The sequence below is a fragment of the Sander lucioperca genome, chromosome 11 (genome assembly GCF_008315115.2).
Source record: "Sander lucioperca isolate FBNREF2018 chromosome 11, SLUC_FBN_1.2, whole genome shotgun sequence".
NCBI classification, from domain to species: domain Eukaryota; kingdom Metazoa; phylum Chordata; class Actinopteri; order Perciformes; family Percidae; genus Sander; species Sander lucioperca.
Window position 1 is genome coordinate 9980651 of NC_050183.1, and position 15807 is coordinate 9996457.

At 39.9% G+C, this 15807-nt stretch overlaps 2 protein-coding genes across 4 annotated transcripts in view; both read left to right on the plus strand.

The window, feature by feature from the left end:
- The window catches only part of tubgcp5 (tubulin, gamma complex associated protein 5), a 19015-nt gene extending 12732 nt beyond the window's left edge, over positions 1-6283 (plus strand). Inside the window, exons 12-23 of one of the 2 annotated variants that reach the window (XM_031309452.2) lie at positions 35-150; positions 964-1232; positions 1682-1880; positions 2224-2412; positions 2915-3097; positions 3507-3591; positions 3672-3792; positions 3972-4123; positions 5093-5218; positions 5368-5456; positions 5668-5768; positions 5912-6283. In XM_031309452.2, the coding sequence (XP_031165312.1) occupies positions 35-150; positions 964-1232; positions 1682-1880; positions 2224-2412; positions 2915-3097; positions 3507-3591; positions 3672-3792; positions 3972-4123; positions 5093-5218; positions 5368-5456; positions 5668-5768; positions 5912-5958 (1677 nt within the window). In that variant the 3' untranslated portion in view covers positions 5959-6283. The other variant, XM_031309454.2, reaches the window with a different exon arrangement.
- A 2339-nt stretch (positions 6284-8622) lies between these two features.
- Positions 8623-15807, plus strand: part of cyfip1 (cytoplasmic FMR1 interacting protein 1) — a 60313-nt gene continuing 53128 nt past the window's right edge. For both annotated transcript variants that reach the window (XM_031309423.2, XM_031309424.2), the window contains exon 1: positions 8623-8886. The gene's annotated coding sequence lies outside the window, so the exon portion shown is untranslated. The remainder of the gene's footprint in view (positions 8887-15807) is intronic.

Sequence of the window (15807 nt, forward strand, 5' to 3'; positions counted from 1 at the left end):
TATGATCATTGCTGTGTGTCATTTTCCCTTCTAGGTGGCCTTGTTATTTTCTCTGTGGACGGAGACAGTCAGACCATATCTGGAGATTGTGGATGAGTGGATTGTTCACGGTCACCTCTTTGACCCTGCCAAAGAGTTCATCATCCAGAGGTATGTAGCGGAGATGGTTGAACAAGAATCTTAAAACATTTTGGTGGCTACACTACAGTAACTGATACTCCTTTCCCACTGGCCAAAAAATCCATATACTGTACACCCACTAACATCTGGCTTTTGTCTGCAATGGGAAAGGTTACAATCTGCATTCACTCCCGGGACAAATGACTGCAATAGGCACGGTAATTTCCCGCCTCAAGATACGAATAGCAGTGATGGAAAAGGACGCCCGGGTAGATACAGTATGCAAATGTACACAAATTTCCGGCCCTTTTTTAAGGCAATGCTGTGATTTGTGTCGGCTACATCTGTCATCTTGGCCATAAAGTCCATCCGTCTCAGCTCGAACAGCGCTGAAACATCAAATTAGTCGGCACAGAGTTTGAAAGAGAGTGTGTGTGTCTGGGGGTGTGTGTGTGTGTGTGTGGGGGGGGGGGGGCGTGAGTGAGAGAGTGATGGTGAATGCAGAGCGATCGGTCTGAGCAGAGGAGAGTTTAAGTGTTTTGGCAAAGATATCAAGTGAATGTACAGCAGAGTTTGCAGTTTTGTGCACTGTATCGGAAAGCGGTAGTATGAACAATAACGACACCTGTTTTTTTGGGAATTAGTGACATCGAACATAACACACCAGAAAAAAAAGACAGGTATGCTCGTCTACTGGCAATAGGAAAGGAATCTATCAGCTATTTTTTAGCAGGTTTACCGGTGTTTACAAAATCTGCATATACACGCAAACTTTTGTGGGAAAAGGGTATGACAGAGACATTCAATAGGCTGAGTTTTTCCTCTTTTCTTTTCTCCACTCAGGAACAAGGACGTCCCAGTGAACCACAGGGACTTCTGGTACGCCACGTACACGCTGTACAGTGTGTCTGAGACGGTGGAGAATGAGGAGAAGCTGAACGATGCAGCCAGCGGGAGCTCCGGAGGCGATCAGGGCTCCAGCAACAGGCAGCTCACCATGGTGTCCTTCCTCAAACCCGTGCTTAAGCAGATCATCATGGCTGGGAAGTCCATGCAGCTGCTCAGAAATCTGGACTGCAAGGAGACTGAACAGTCTGAGAGATCCTCCAGAGGTCAGTGTTTGCTTCTCTGTAGCTGTGCACCCAAACTAGTTTAGGTTTCAAGTTTTTTTTTTTTTTAACTAAACAGAGCAGTGTCTAGAGCTGCAAAAATTAATCGATTAGTTGTCAACTAATAAATTAATTGCCAACTATTTTGATAGTTGATAATATTTTTGAATGAAAAAAAAGTAAACAATTCTTTGATTCCAGCTTATTAAATGTGATATGTTCTAGTTTCTCTTCTCTCCTCTGTGACAGTAAACTGAAAATCTTTGAGTTGTGGACAAAACAAGACATTTGAGACGCTTTGGGGAACACTGATCCACATTTTCACTATTTTCAGAAATTTTATAGACCAAACAACTAATCGATTAATCGAGAAAATAATCAACGGATTACTGGACAATCAAAATTATCGTTAATAGTTGCAGCCCTAACAATGTCAACATTTTGCATTGCAGATGCAGAAAGGAAGAGTTTATACACACTGTTTCTGGAATCAGTGCAATCACGCCTTTGTAGCCAAGAGGTTTCGCCCACAGACACAGTAACAGAACAACAGGCCACCAGGAGGAGCCTCATAAAGATGCAGGCCATCATTGCACAGAACCTGGAGATCGAAGACGTCCACGATCCGTTGTTGGCCATCAACTTTGCCAGGTAAGCGGTTACCACTACACTCACATTACAAAGAACTCCTCGGATTGCTCGGCTGACCTTTGTTCCGCTCAGGAATAAACAATGAAGCAAATAAAAATGCTAGAATGTGAAAACAAAAAAACACTTGTAATCCACAGCTGTTATCCTTTCAAGAACAAAGCTTAGGGCCTCAATTTAGCCATCATTATATAATGCCTTTTTTTTGCAACTGCTGGTTTTATAACCTCACAAATGGTACTGTCCAAAGATTTCAAAGGGATTATATGTATTTTTTTTCGTCCCAGACTTGCGTTCCAAAGAGTTTTAAAATCTTAAGTAGCTCTGGTCTGTGTTTCCTCCTCAGGCTGTACCTGGAGCAGACTGACTTCCACGAGCGTTTCTCCGGAGGCGATTTCATCGTGGACCGCTCATCTCAGGCTGTCACCTGCCAAACATTTGAGCTCACCCTGCGCTCTTGCCTCTACCCCCACATCGAGAGGAGGTACATTGAGTGCTGCGGGAACCTCATGAAGACACTGAAAAAAGACTACAAGTAAGCATCTCTCATCAATCAATCAATCAAAATGTATTTATATAGCACTTTACAGCAACCAGCAGGTATCCAAAGTGCTTTACATCAGGAACCAAGAATAAAACAACATATCATGAAATAAAAAGAATGAAACATAGAAAACAGTAAAATCAGAAAAGGTTACATAGAAACAGGAGGAGGAGAGGGAAATGATCACACCACTACTACGTATTAAAAGCCATTCTAAACAAATAGGTTTTGAGTTTGGATCTAAAAAGAGCTACATCTGTAATAGTGCGAATGTCAGGGGGTAACTTGTTCCAGAGCCTCGGGGCAGCAACTGCAATAGCCTGATCAACCCCCCCCCCCCCACCTTGGGACTTCTAAAATCAGTTGATTTGAAGACCGCAATGACCGGTTGTGCTCACGCAGGGTTAAAATCTTGGACAAATGCACATCATGGGGTTATATGAGTGAGGTCACACCGCATGTAGAGCATTTGAGTTCCTTGATGTCTCCACAGGCTGCTGGAATACCTCCAAGCTATGAGGAACTACTTCCTGCTGGAAGCCGGAGACACCATGTACGACTTTTACACGGCCATCTTTGACAAGGTGCAGGAGAAGGAGAGCTGGCAGCAGCCGTCTTTTCTCAACGTTCAGCTGCAGGAGGCAGTGGGACAGCGCTACCCGGAGGACAGCGGCAGGTACTACATGGATTTACAATAGATACATTAAATCTTTATTGTCATTGTTTTAAATAATGAAACACAATTTAGCAGCTCCCAGAATGACAATATAAATAACAAATATAAAATAGCGAAATTGAAATGGTAAAATATCACAAAAAAATCTAGATAAATAACACAATGAGGGGAGATGACACATTATATACTTATGGGGTTATTGCACATTCAGTTCTTGGGGTTTATTGCACATTAGCCTAGGGAGGAGATGGAGAGAAGGGTTTGTGCATTTTACTGCCTGCTGGGAAAAAAAACGTTCTCAGATTTATACTAAAGAATCAGATTGAAGGTGTGTTATGACAATTAGGAAGATCACTTCTTTTTTATATAATTGATAAGTCAATATTTTCCAACATCACATATTTTATAGGTTGTCAGTCTTCTTGGAGACCATCGACCCTGCCAGGAAAAAACATCCTGTGAATAATCTAGAAGTGCTTACCCTGGGTTACAAGGTAAGCAACGTAAATGTATTCGCTAACATTTTCTCTGTGCTTTTTTTCAAACTGCCATTTACTTATTTTACTCTCCACAGGTTCCCTGGCCCGTTGACATTGTGATTAGCTCTGAGTGTCAGAAGATCTACAATCAAGTGTTTCTCCTCCTGCTGCAGATCAAATGGGCCAAATACAGTTTGGACACACTCCGGTTCAGTGGTATGAGTTAGAGTCGTGGCACTTTAAAATCCTACATTCTCCAAAAATAAAGCTCCATCAGTTGAGATATGCATGAAAACAACTTGGTTATGTGTAAATATCCTCAGGCTACGGAGCATGCCCGCCCAGTACATTTTCAGTGTCATTTCTAATATGTGCAACGTGTTTGTTTCTTCTAGATTTCACAGACATCACTAAGAAACTGGAGGGAGCTCTGGCTGAGGAAGTAAAGGTCAAAGAGCCTATAAATCAGCAGATTCACAGAATGTGCCTGCTGCGGGTCAAACTGATGCACTTTGTCAACAGCCTTCACAACTACATCATGACCAGGGTGAGACGAGTCACGGAGCACGCCGTTTCACAGCAGACATTTCAACTCGTCACAGGAGGAACACCACAGGTGTCACTAATACCAATTAATGATCCACAATACCACAACCACCAAAGCAGCTAAATAGAATTTGGCCATCATTCATTTTATTATTTACACATGTGCGTTTTCCTTCTGTGAAATGTCAAAATGTCTTCCATGGAAAAGGCTTATCACACATTGTTGTGCATATCAGTATTTTTCAAATCAAAAGAATACAATTTTATATGACCAGTACAGCACTGCTATTAAAGGACCATGTGGTTTCACGTTTTCTCCCATTATTGACAAATAATGTAACTAGGGCTGCCGATCAATTAAAATATTTAATTGCAATTAATCGCATGATTGTCTATTGTTAACTTGCGATTATTCGCAAATGACTCACACATTTTGTATCTATTCTAAATGTAGGCTACTTTAAAAGGTATATTTTAAACGTTTTTAATGCTCAATTAAAATTTGAGACTCAACATACTCTGGTGGTAACTCGGTTCACTTCGACAGTACATGCAAATAACGTTAGTCTTCCCCAGAATAATCTGGAAGGGCTTTGAAATTGAACTTGCCATTCAAAAGACTCTTTTCTTTATCCATTTCTGCCCAAGCGCATGCGTTAATCTTGCATCAAAAAAATGAGTGGCGTTAAAAGGAATTTGTGTTAACTCGTTATTATCGAGTTATTTTGACAGCCCTAGTTGTAACTTTATATATTTCTAACTGACCAGTTTTTAAAGCAAATCATTCTGCAGGTACGGTATGCTGCAAGTAAAAGAAGAGAGACTATTTTGAAAAGTCATATTGGTGGTGCATTCAATGACAGCAGGAACGTACACAATTTGATAAAAAAAAAACACTAGTATGGTACTTTAAGTTGAAATGTAATAATTTGCATACAACCTTAAATCTGTCTGCATTGTATCTCCGCAGATTCTGCACAGCACGGGACTGGAGTTTCAGCACCAAGTACAGGAAGCAAAGGACCTGGACCAGCTGATCAAGATCCATTACAGATATTTGGCAACCATTCACGACCGCTGCCTCCTGAGGGAGAAGGTAAACAGCACTCCCAGGGAATAGGTTTAACTGCAGATTTGGTTGAGGGCAGCTATTGTCCTGTCCTGTTCAGATTGAGGCAGCTGGGCTGGGCGAGCTTTCTACATGAATTTATGACATTTCACTGTTGTCCAATGTTGTTTTCAAAGGTCAGTTTTGTGAAAGAGGCAATAATGAAGGTTCTCAATCTAGTCCTCATCTTCTCTGACCGGTGGCAAGCTGGATTTGGAGCCTGGAAGTAAGAGCTTTTCATATAAACTGGGGAGAAATAAAAATCTAGGCTGTATTATAATTGTGGTAAAATTGTTTAAAGATTACAAGATGTCCACATACTAATAATGTATTTATTGTCTCAGAAGTACCAACCACCAAACCCAAAATCTGTGCTGCTGTAGCGTTATTGACAACCCTGGTTGTGTCTAAAAATTGTGTTTATCTTTCACGTTCAGGATCGAGTCCATCGATAAAATGGAATCCGATTTCAAAAACTGTCACATGTTCCTTGTGACGATACTCAACAAGGCTGTATGTCGTGGCTCCTTCCCTCATTGTAAGTAAAACACTGATCCAGGTCTCTGTTTTCCAATAAACTAACATGTTATATTGATTATCTGCTAGGTCTTTACTTTATGCACAGAATATTTAACATGAAGTAATCAAATTCTTTTGTTGCTGCTTTTCCTCCTGGTACAGTGGAGTCTCTCGCCCTCTCCCTGATGGCAGGGTTTGAGCAGTGCTGAGGAACCATGCTGTCTGTTTTGATGTGGTGGACTGAACTCCACTGTTTGCTTCTCTGTCTCGTTGCTGTCTGTTCTCTGACTGCTGTCATTGTTCATGATGATGTGCAACATATGATGTCATTATCTGCTCCGATTGCTGGAGATGGACTCGGACTACGAGATGTTGGAGGATTATCTGTCTTTTTAGGACCCTAGTCAAACAAGCTACTTGTGAACATACATTAAAAAAGTGTAACTTTTTACATGAAGGTGTTTTTTTATGAGCTGTTATGTCGATTGTTAATAATGTGTATATACGAAGCACAATAAACCTTGAACAAAGATGTAGGTATATGCCATGTTGTTATTCAACATAGAGTAACATTGCTTTACTATAAAATCTCTTTTTTGGTATGGACACTAATCGACTAATTCATGGTTTACACAGTAAAGCAAAATAACTGCAGATTGTTGCACACGTTTGATATTCTTTAATGCTCTGAAATTTAGCTCTTGGTTTAGAAATGATATCCCAAGATACTGCAGTTGATGTCCATACAAGACAGTCCTTGTAAGGAAAGAATTGACACACAACTGAATAGGTATGTTAAAGGTCATGGGAATATCACAACAATGTGGGTGAGGACAAAGATATTTTTTAGAATGATATCTCACTTAATTTGCATTATCTTTAATTAAACATGCACACTGCATACCTATGGTAATTTGAAAGTATTGCTTAGTGAGGTACAGTAGGTAATGGAAACTAAATTACAGTAGTATTGACCTCAGTTATTTCCAGCCAATGAGCAAATTGTGATCATTAACAATGAACAAGGCCCTCTATTTACGTTGCATTATGTATGACCGTAGCAGCCACCACTGCCAGATAGCTATGAAGTAAACTGATTTAAAGGCTTTTTCAAAAAATGATCTGTTTTGGCATTGTTTCAGTTGGTTCCATTAGTTAAAACAGTGTACTTAATGACTTCATAGTGGCAAACTGCTACGCCTCATTGCACAAGCTGTATTGCTATATGGCTTAAGTAAATGCACATTATCTAGAATATATTCATTCCAGACAATGTTGCCTTTCTTTTTCTTTTTCTGTTCACTATGTATGGTATAAAGGCCCTGACACACCAACCCAATAATCGGCCGTCGGACAGTCTGGTGAGGTCGGTGACTCAACCTGTTTGGTGTGTTCCGCGCTGTCGTCCGTCGTCAGGTCGGCCTTCATTTTGGCCGACCTGACTTGCTGGGTCGGAGGGCGGGCAATCGGACTCAATGACCAATCTGATTGGTGGAGAGCTAACCCGGAAATGGCGAGCGGGATGAGTGACGAACGCCTCTCAAAATCTGACGAAAATCTTTTAAACTGACCTTTGTTGATCTGAAATGAAGACAGATTCAGCAACTGCATGGCCTATATCTCGCTTAAAATGTTTTCAGAAACACGTTTCAGTGAACTATCTTCGTAAAATACGAGATCATATTTCGAACAAGCCACCATTATTGGTCAGCTGGAGAAGCCAGACCCACGTGACGCATTCGTCATATCCGGGTTTCATTTTTTTGTATTACGTCTCGCGCACGCGCAGAACGTACGCTCAAGTCTGCGTCGCTTCGGTGTGTTCCAAGGCACTTTTTGGACCTCGGGGAGCCGACTGATCAGTCTGACGGTCAGCCGTCGGGTTGGTGTGTCAGGGCCTTTAGAGGGAGATTAGACTTATCCTATTAGCCTCATTTATCTTAGAGTTTGATTAGGGGCAGTGTAGTGGCTCATTGGGGAGCACTGTTGTCTCACAGGCAAGATGAAGGTCCTTGGTTATCAGCTGTATGGCGTTTGGAGTTTGCATTTTTTGTGTGGGGTTTCTGCATATGCTCAGATTTTTTCCAATACCCCAAAGACTGTGTAAATGTATCTGTCTGGGTGTATTAGAATGGTGTAATTTTGGCAGTGGTTGCAACTTACTATTAGTTTACCTGTCTAAAAGTGGTCTGTATTAGGTTGTTGTGTGCTTTACATTTGCTATTAAACTAAATACAAAATGAAAACTTGGTAATTGACATTGCATGCGTACATGAAAAATACTTATAGTGACTATAGTATCAACCTACTATTAATAAAGACCTAACGATCACTAGTAGTAGCTAAATTAGTTAACGCTTCAGTGGGTAGAAGCAAAAAAAAAGTGAGTGAGACTTTTTCCCTCTCAGTCGAAAGGGAAATGCATGCGCAGAGCAACCAATAGGAACACTCTCTCACTGTAATGACCTGTGATTGGCCAAAAGCCTGAAAACAAAGCCAAGAGATGCAGAAGTGTAGTTTTCTCTCAGACCACTTCTAAAAGATTATTATGGAATTTTTGCCCAACGACGCCAAAAAAGAAAGTGCCTAACAGCTTTCATGTCATGACCTAAAATTACATTAGCAGCTATACCTTTCAGTGATATTTTGGAGGGTTTTTTTGGATCCCTATGCAATACTTGAAAACACAAACTTGTATTATATTTATTCAAATACTTTATATACTTATAGTTAATTCAAGATTTTTTAAAAGGAAGTCAGCCCCACATGCCCCATGCTGTCAGCATGCTGTGTGTAGCGTGGGGAGTGATGTTTTGTCACAAATGTTCCTCCATACCCTCGGGCAGGTTCGTACTGTACATTCCTTTGACTTTACCTTTCGTCCCTGCCCTAGTGGATGAGGCTAGCACCGCAGCTCGGAGCAGAGTTTCCTGTTGAGTTTCCCTGTTTGAGGGACAGGAACTCCCTGCTCGGCTTCCCTCCCCCGCCCATGATAACACCGACCGAGGAAAGGCGAGAGAAAAAATAAAACTTGGATAGAGGACTTCTCAGTCGCCAGATGGATCAACATTCCGGTTAATGGCTCTCTAGTGTGGCTCATAACCGCACAAGTTGTCCTTGCTAACCAACAACTCCGGGTGAGTAGAAATGATTGGTCGCGAAGTTGGTTTCAGAGTGTGTATTTCCAGCTAAGTTAACTAACCAACGGTGGAAAAAGTTAAGCGGCATAGCTTCGAGTGTAGCCTTTTGTAACGCCGCTTTGTTGAAGTTGTGCGTTAAAAACTTATTTCAAATGGAGTTATTCGCTTGAGGGGGTTAACAGCTTGTTGCAAAGCAAAGCCATTTTCCTGGCTCACAGGCCCGAGCTGTGACTAATCTCAGGCCACGGCGCTGAGCAGGGATATGGCCATTACCACAGCTACATGTTGGAGGCAGGCAGGACTTGTTCACATTGTTCACATCAAAAGCTCACTATTAACAAAGATTTTCTCGCGCTGAACTTAATTTTAGAATAATTTGTCACTGCTTGTGAGTTGGAGTAGAGCGTTAATGTGTCCTTCAGGTGTGATAGCCGCAGTAAGATAGTTGCTGTTAAAAAAGTCAAAGTTATACACCAATAATTGAGCTAACTGTCAGCAAGTGAAACGGAATGAGTCATTATCTCTTCATTTTCCTCCAGTCTTCTGGTTGTTCCTTTGGGAATTAGCCTCCTGCAATAGGACAGCTGTGTTCAGGAACCAGACTGTATTCCACACCCTCCTGATGTTGCATTCGCTGCCCAGCCATTCATTGTAAATACCAGTTCAGTCAGCCTTTTTTTTTTAAACAATTGAAAATTCGTACTTCACATGGGGAAATATCTTTTTAGTAATGTCATATCTCATATTTTTGTACAAGATTATATTGTCACTTTAGATTAAATTGTGGCAACTGCTGTGTGGACTTTCAAACAGATCAAACCTGGAAAGTGTGGTCATGTAATGAGAGGAGGACATTATTTGTTGTTACAGTGTTTGCAGTAGACCCTTATCAGTGTTTGGAAGGAAGGAAGGAAGGAAGGAAGGAAGGAAGGATGATGATGATGATATAATACTGTAGGTCAAACCACATCTGTTGGCATTTTGGTGAAAGTGGTGTGTTTTATCTACCTGTGGTTGAATTTCGTCTTCAATGATGCTGTAAAGCTAATTTAGAATAACACACTTTAAGTGAAATACTCTGTATTCTTTATATAGTACCCTACAGTGGTGAAGCCACTGAAACTGAATAGTTGGTTTCCATTTCCACTGTATCTGTGTCTGATCACTTATTAAAGTTTTGAGAGAATGTAGAGAAGTGTTAAAGCTCTTATGAAGGCTAAAATACTCTTGACTGTTGCATTTATTATTTCAGCAAAATGCTGTTGGGTTAGAGATGGTACTGTGAAATATAAGACTTTTTGGTGAGCACTTGATGTATGCACCACTGAGCATTCAGGAAGTGTTGTAAGGTGGTGTGAACAATAACATTTTGGAGAAGTATTGTCATTTGTTTGCACTGACTTTAATGGTAAAACTGAGATAGCTTCAGATTCATTTTGCATTGATAGAAGGTGTAGGAACTGGTGTGATAGCCCGCCAAGTGGTTTCACACCTCAATCTAGAGAAACGATTACAACTTCCTTCAGGGTGGCACTGTGTGACGCAAAAAGCTGACACATGGATGGCTTTCATTGCAACTATCTGCTGTTTTGTGATTGCCATCTTTTAAGGAAATGCCGGCAGAGCATATGATTGTTGCTGTTGCATCTGTTTTATCACTTCAGAGAAATATAGTGGCTTCCTCCTTGTCTTCAGATGTGAAAGGGTGACAGTGTCAGCTTCTGGTATAGCTTGCAAAAGTGTTAAACATTTAATCTGCTTTGTCAGACATGAGACAATTGCATTTGAACATTGATAGCTATGCTGTACCACACATTAATGTTTCTGCTGCTATTCAGTGGCTAGCTTAAAAGGTCAGTTCACCTTCACTCAAATGACAACATTTTTTTTTACTAAGGGTACTCGTACGGGCACCCAGTCGTGCATATAGTTTCATTTTTATCTGCGGAGGTTTTGAGATATCTCTCTTTAACTTGTCTGCTGCTCATTTTCAGGTTCATAATTGTATTTAGAGGTTGTACCAGAATAGGTTTACATGGTTTCATTTTCAGAAAACACCATATTTTACAGCAGCTCCTCTTTTCACCCTGTGTTCAGGTCTCTGTTTTAGCTACAGAGTGAGACCTCTCACTGCTGTAACATCTTTGTTGGGAGTCGCACATGCTCAGTACCTAGGTAAGGACTACTAGCCAGTCAGAAGCAGAGTATGAGGGCGTGCCCTGACAGTAGCTAGGTAAGGACTACTAGCCAGTCAGAAGCAGAGTATGAGGGCGTGTCCTGACAGTACCTAGGTAAGGACTACTAGCCAGTCAGAAGCAGAGAATGAGGGCGTGTCCTGACAGTACCTAGGTAAGGACTACTAGCAGCTAGGTGAGCATTATAACGTGTGTTCCAAAGTGACCATGTTTGTCTCTGAAGTAAAGGCTGGACTACAATAGAGCTGTTTGGAGCAGTTTGTGAACAGTGTTTTCTGTTGGAGATGGTAAGTCCCTTTGGGGGGGACTTTGGGATTACATAGTCACAAAAAATATATATACCGGTAACACAAAGGAAAGGGAAAAAGCCAAAAAGCATAATATGAGCACTTTAAAATTATGATTTGATTGGAAGAATATATCCACATATTAACATGAAGACAACTATAACACCTGAACACTACATGTTGCCGTTATGTAAGAGAAAAGTAGTTAGCAAGCGATTACAGAAGTTTAAACAGGTAGCTAAAGGTAATGGCTAAACAGTTCAAATGATAAGTTATAAGTACTGGATAAATGGTTTAAATAGTTATCTAAAAGTAACATTAGTGGATATTTGGTCAAATATTCAGCTTAATTCTAAAAAAGCCTAGAAGGCTTGTAGTACGATTGCTGACCAAACCAACTTTAACATGGACTGTAAAATTGTATAAAAAATTTGACAATATTCACTTTTATATAATAGTGTTAAACATTTGGAACACTTTGGTAACCGATGAAGGGGTACGTGAGTTCATCTGACAGGGCTGTAGGGGGACCTCAGTCTCAAAATGTTGGGAAGCACTGTCTTTTGTTGTGATTAACAATTTGTTCTTTTGTCTGTTCTTTTTTTTTGACAAAATACAAAACATACAACTCGCAACATGAACAAATCTATATATATATATATATATATATATATATATATATATATCTCTCTCTCAAAAAAAAAAAAATATTCTTTATATATAAAAATTCTATATATTTTTTTCCTTAGCCATCTCACAAGCCCACTCCTGGATTGACGGGACCCTTTCATTCTTCCATCTTCTTAAAATAATCTGTCTGTCTATTATTAACCCTCCTGTTGTCCTCGGGTCAAATTTGACCCATTTTCAAAAAGTTTCTATATCAGAAATTTGGGTTTCTTTCAACCAAATTGTCCAAAGAAATAATGTGGATGGTTCCGTACAACGCGCTTCACAAGTAATTTAAATGATCAGCTCACTACTTTCATTAAATTTGGGTGGTTTAGTCAATTTTATAGCATTTGAAAAAAGATGGATAAAAGAACGTCAGGAAAAGCGCCGAAGAAATAGACAAAAACATCAGAAAAAGTGACAAACGTCAAAACATCGGGGAAAGTGTCAAAAAGACGACCAAAACATTGAAAAAAGTTTACATTTTTACACTGAAAAGCAAAGTTGCACGGTCGACAGGAAGACAACACAAGGGCTAAACTAGTCTGACTCTGGACCCAGAGAAACAGAACAATGTCCTGGTCGGTCTAGACTAGTGATTCCGAAACTGTTATGCGTGGTGCCCCCCCACAGCCCTGTCAGATGAACTGAAGTAGGCCTATGTGCTCATTTGAATTGATTTAAAAAAGTGGTTGTTTTTCAACACTGTCATTAATATAAGTAGCTATTGTTACAGTATTAAAAAAAAAAAAAGATTGGGTCAGTTTAAAGTTGATCCATTACTTCTGCTAAACATTTCAACTAGAGCGGATTAGATTAATCCATAACTTGTCAACTATAAAATTAATGGCCAACTTTTTTGATAATTGATTAATCAGTTTGAGTGATGTTTTATTAAAAAAAAGTAAAAAAATTACATCATGTTCTATGGTCCTGTGATAAGGTCCAGGAATTCTGGACCAGGATACATGATAACCTATGTCAGACCGCAGGGACCCAGGTTCCATTCAGCCAAAGATTACTGGTTCTGAGAGATCCTAAGTGGGATGGATAAGCACATAAGAAGCTGGGTCCAGACTAGTTTAATGATAGCCAGACAGATTATTTTAAGAGGATGGAGGAATGAAGGGCTGCTGTCAATCCAGCAGTGGGCTTGTGAGAGGGCTAGGGTGGCAACGTTTGAAAAAATATCATATAAATGGTTTGCCAGATTGGATGTCTAGACTAGAAAATGGAGAAAGTAGCTGAGCTTTCTGGAGGCTCCTAAGAAGCTTTGTGCTGGGGAGAGACGTGTATGATGGGCTTATGGTGTTGTCATTTATACATATGTTTATTTGGTTTATGGTTTATTGTCTATTGTGTCACTATTTTGTTGAATGGTCTTGAATATTGTACTGTCATCTTGATTTCTGTCTCGGTGGGTGGTGATGATGAGGGGGGGATGTGATGTGTCCATGTTGCGAACATGTATGTTTTAAAAAATAAAATAAAAAATAGTTAATCACAAAAAAAGTAAAAATTCTATGATTGCAGCTTCTTAAAATGTAATTATATGTTCTAGTTTTTTCACTCTATGACAATAAACTGAATATCTGAGTTGTGGACAAAATTAATTGTAGCTATTTCAATCATGCAATAATTACTTTTCCTAACTATTTCAACTTCAATACTTAGGTAAGTGAACCTCTCTGCTCACTTGTTTACTAGTTTGTGGAATATGAATGTGTGGATATGTTTTTTCAATCACATTATAACATTAGTCAGGCTACAATCTTTCCATGTACCTCTTGGAAACTACAGAAGTACCTCCTGGGGGCACAACTAGCCCAGGTCTAGCTAACCCACAGGCCCACTGCACTGTTTTCATAGGGACTAAAAGTAGTCTCTCCTGTTTGTTTCACTGGTTTTAGTTCTTCTTGTTTATGTCTTGACACTTTATCTCTCTTGATCGATGTTATTTTATCTTCATTTCTTCATGTGATTTCAAAATGAGCTACGAAGCTTTAGTGAACCACAGGTATTATTATTACTGCTGCGTGGGAGGGCCTTGTGTTTGCCATCTGCTTGGCACACCTAGGTTACCTACTTTAAGCTCCTTACTGTGTAATTACGGAGGGAGCACTTACAAACACATGGTGTACAACTTCACCAGTGGGCATACAGGCCCACAACCTGGCAGGCTAAATTAACACTTTAAGATGCATGTCTTTTGTAATTGGTCCCTGTCTGTTTCTTATAAGAGGAGAGAGCTCTGCAGTCTTAACAGGAACTGTGCACTAAAGCAAAAGCCACCAAGGTTCCTTTTTTTTTTATTTTTTTTTATTTTTATAATGAAAATGTTTGTCAAATGGTACTTCATTTTTTTTCTCTCTCCATATTTTCGAATAGGCAGTGTCTAAGTACAAAAATGCAGATCTGTGTGTTTATGCTTTTCATTGGTTACTTTCAGTTTCTCGGACATCAGTTCAGTGTCAGTCGTTCCCTGTGTTGAAGTAGACCGTGCATCACATGCTCTCATCTTCTGTGATTCATACTTCCCTGTTTTGGCACCAAGTTGTCTGATCTGCAGTATGTTACACTGCTTACTTGACTGTTTGCAGTTTAGTTTGGCAAACTAAAAAAAGACATTTGGCTGAATCATTAATGAGACAGATTCTGGAAACTGCTTTACATAGATGGCTCTCCTCATCTAACTTCCTTCCCTTTTTGAAAAGCTGTATTTTGCAACTAACCTATTTTTACACTCTTTACAGTTTTAATTTGTATTTGAGACTCTATTAATGTGTACTTATTGATAACTTGTTACCAGGGTGCGATCATGCACAACAAAACATGCAATAATTAAATCCCCCTTTTAATACCATGGATATAGAGCCAATCGACCAGCCATGCCAAAACACTTATTTATGAACTTCAATATCCAATGGAAAACTAAACTTAACTGTTGTTGCCGCATGACGCTCACTTTTCCTCGAGTTTCATGACTCCACTACCGTGGCCCCTGAAAGGACCGTCATCTGGCGGTGCCTGTACCCGGCTCGCAGTCACTTATTGGCGGCTAAACACGTCTAGCTACCTCAGAGGAGAGTGTTCACATTACAGCACTCTACTTAGTTTTAACTAGTCTACTTAGGGTGAATTATGTCGGCAGTGAAACGGAGGGGTTTGACTTCCGTTTCAGTATAATGATGCCAGTGATAATGAATTATGAATGTTATAGGAATCAACAGTGGTTAATATAGTTACCAAGTGAACTAAAAGCAGCAGCTATAAACTTACAGTGCACAATGATATTAGCTGTAGCTGTTACCAATGTTACAATAGGCTACAGACATGGAGCGTTGAAAAAAATCACGAGGTGGTTAAATACAGAGCACAGAAACTGAGATTCACTTCACAATAACCTCCTACACTATATTATAAAAGTTAACTTCAACATATAAACACTCAGAGCACACACAGAGTGTGATATAAACCGGCGTTATCACATATTAATGGCGATGTTTAGCTAAGTAAACTCTGACGAGTGTGCCGTGGAGAAAGGAAAATAAGGCTTTCATGACAACTCCTGCCATAACTTTGATCTAAATAGTTAAACTATACATATATATTTGTCCCGTATTAAGACAATGTGGTGCCTACCACATACCTACCTACATACCTCAAAGCCCCCCGCCCAATCTACCACCCCCTTTACCCGTGCTGTCCTCCTGGCAAAAATATCAGACATAATCAAGGGGATTTCTCAAATGTAATTTACTAAC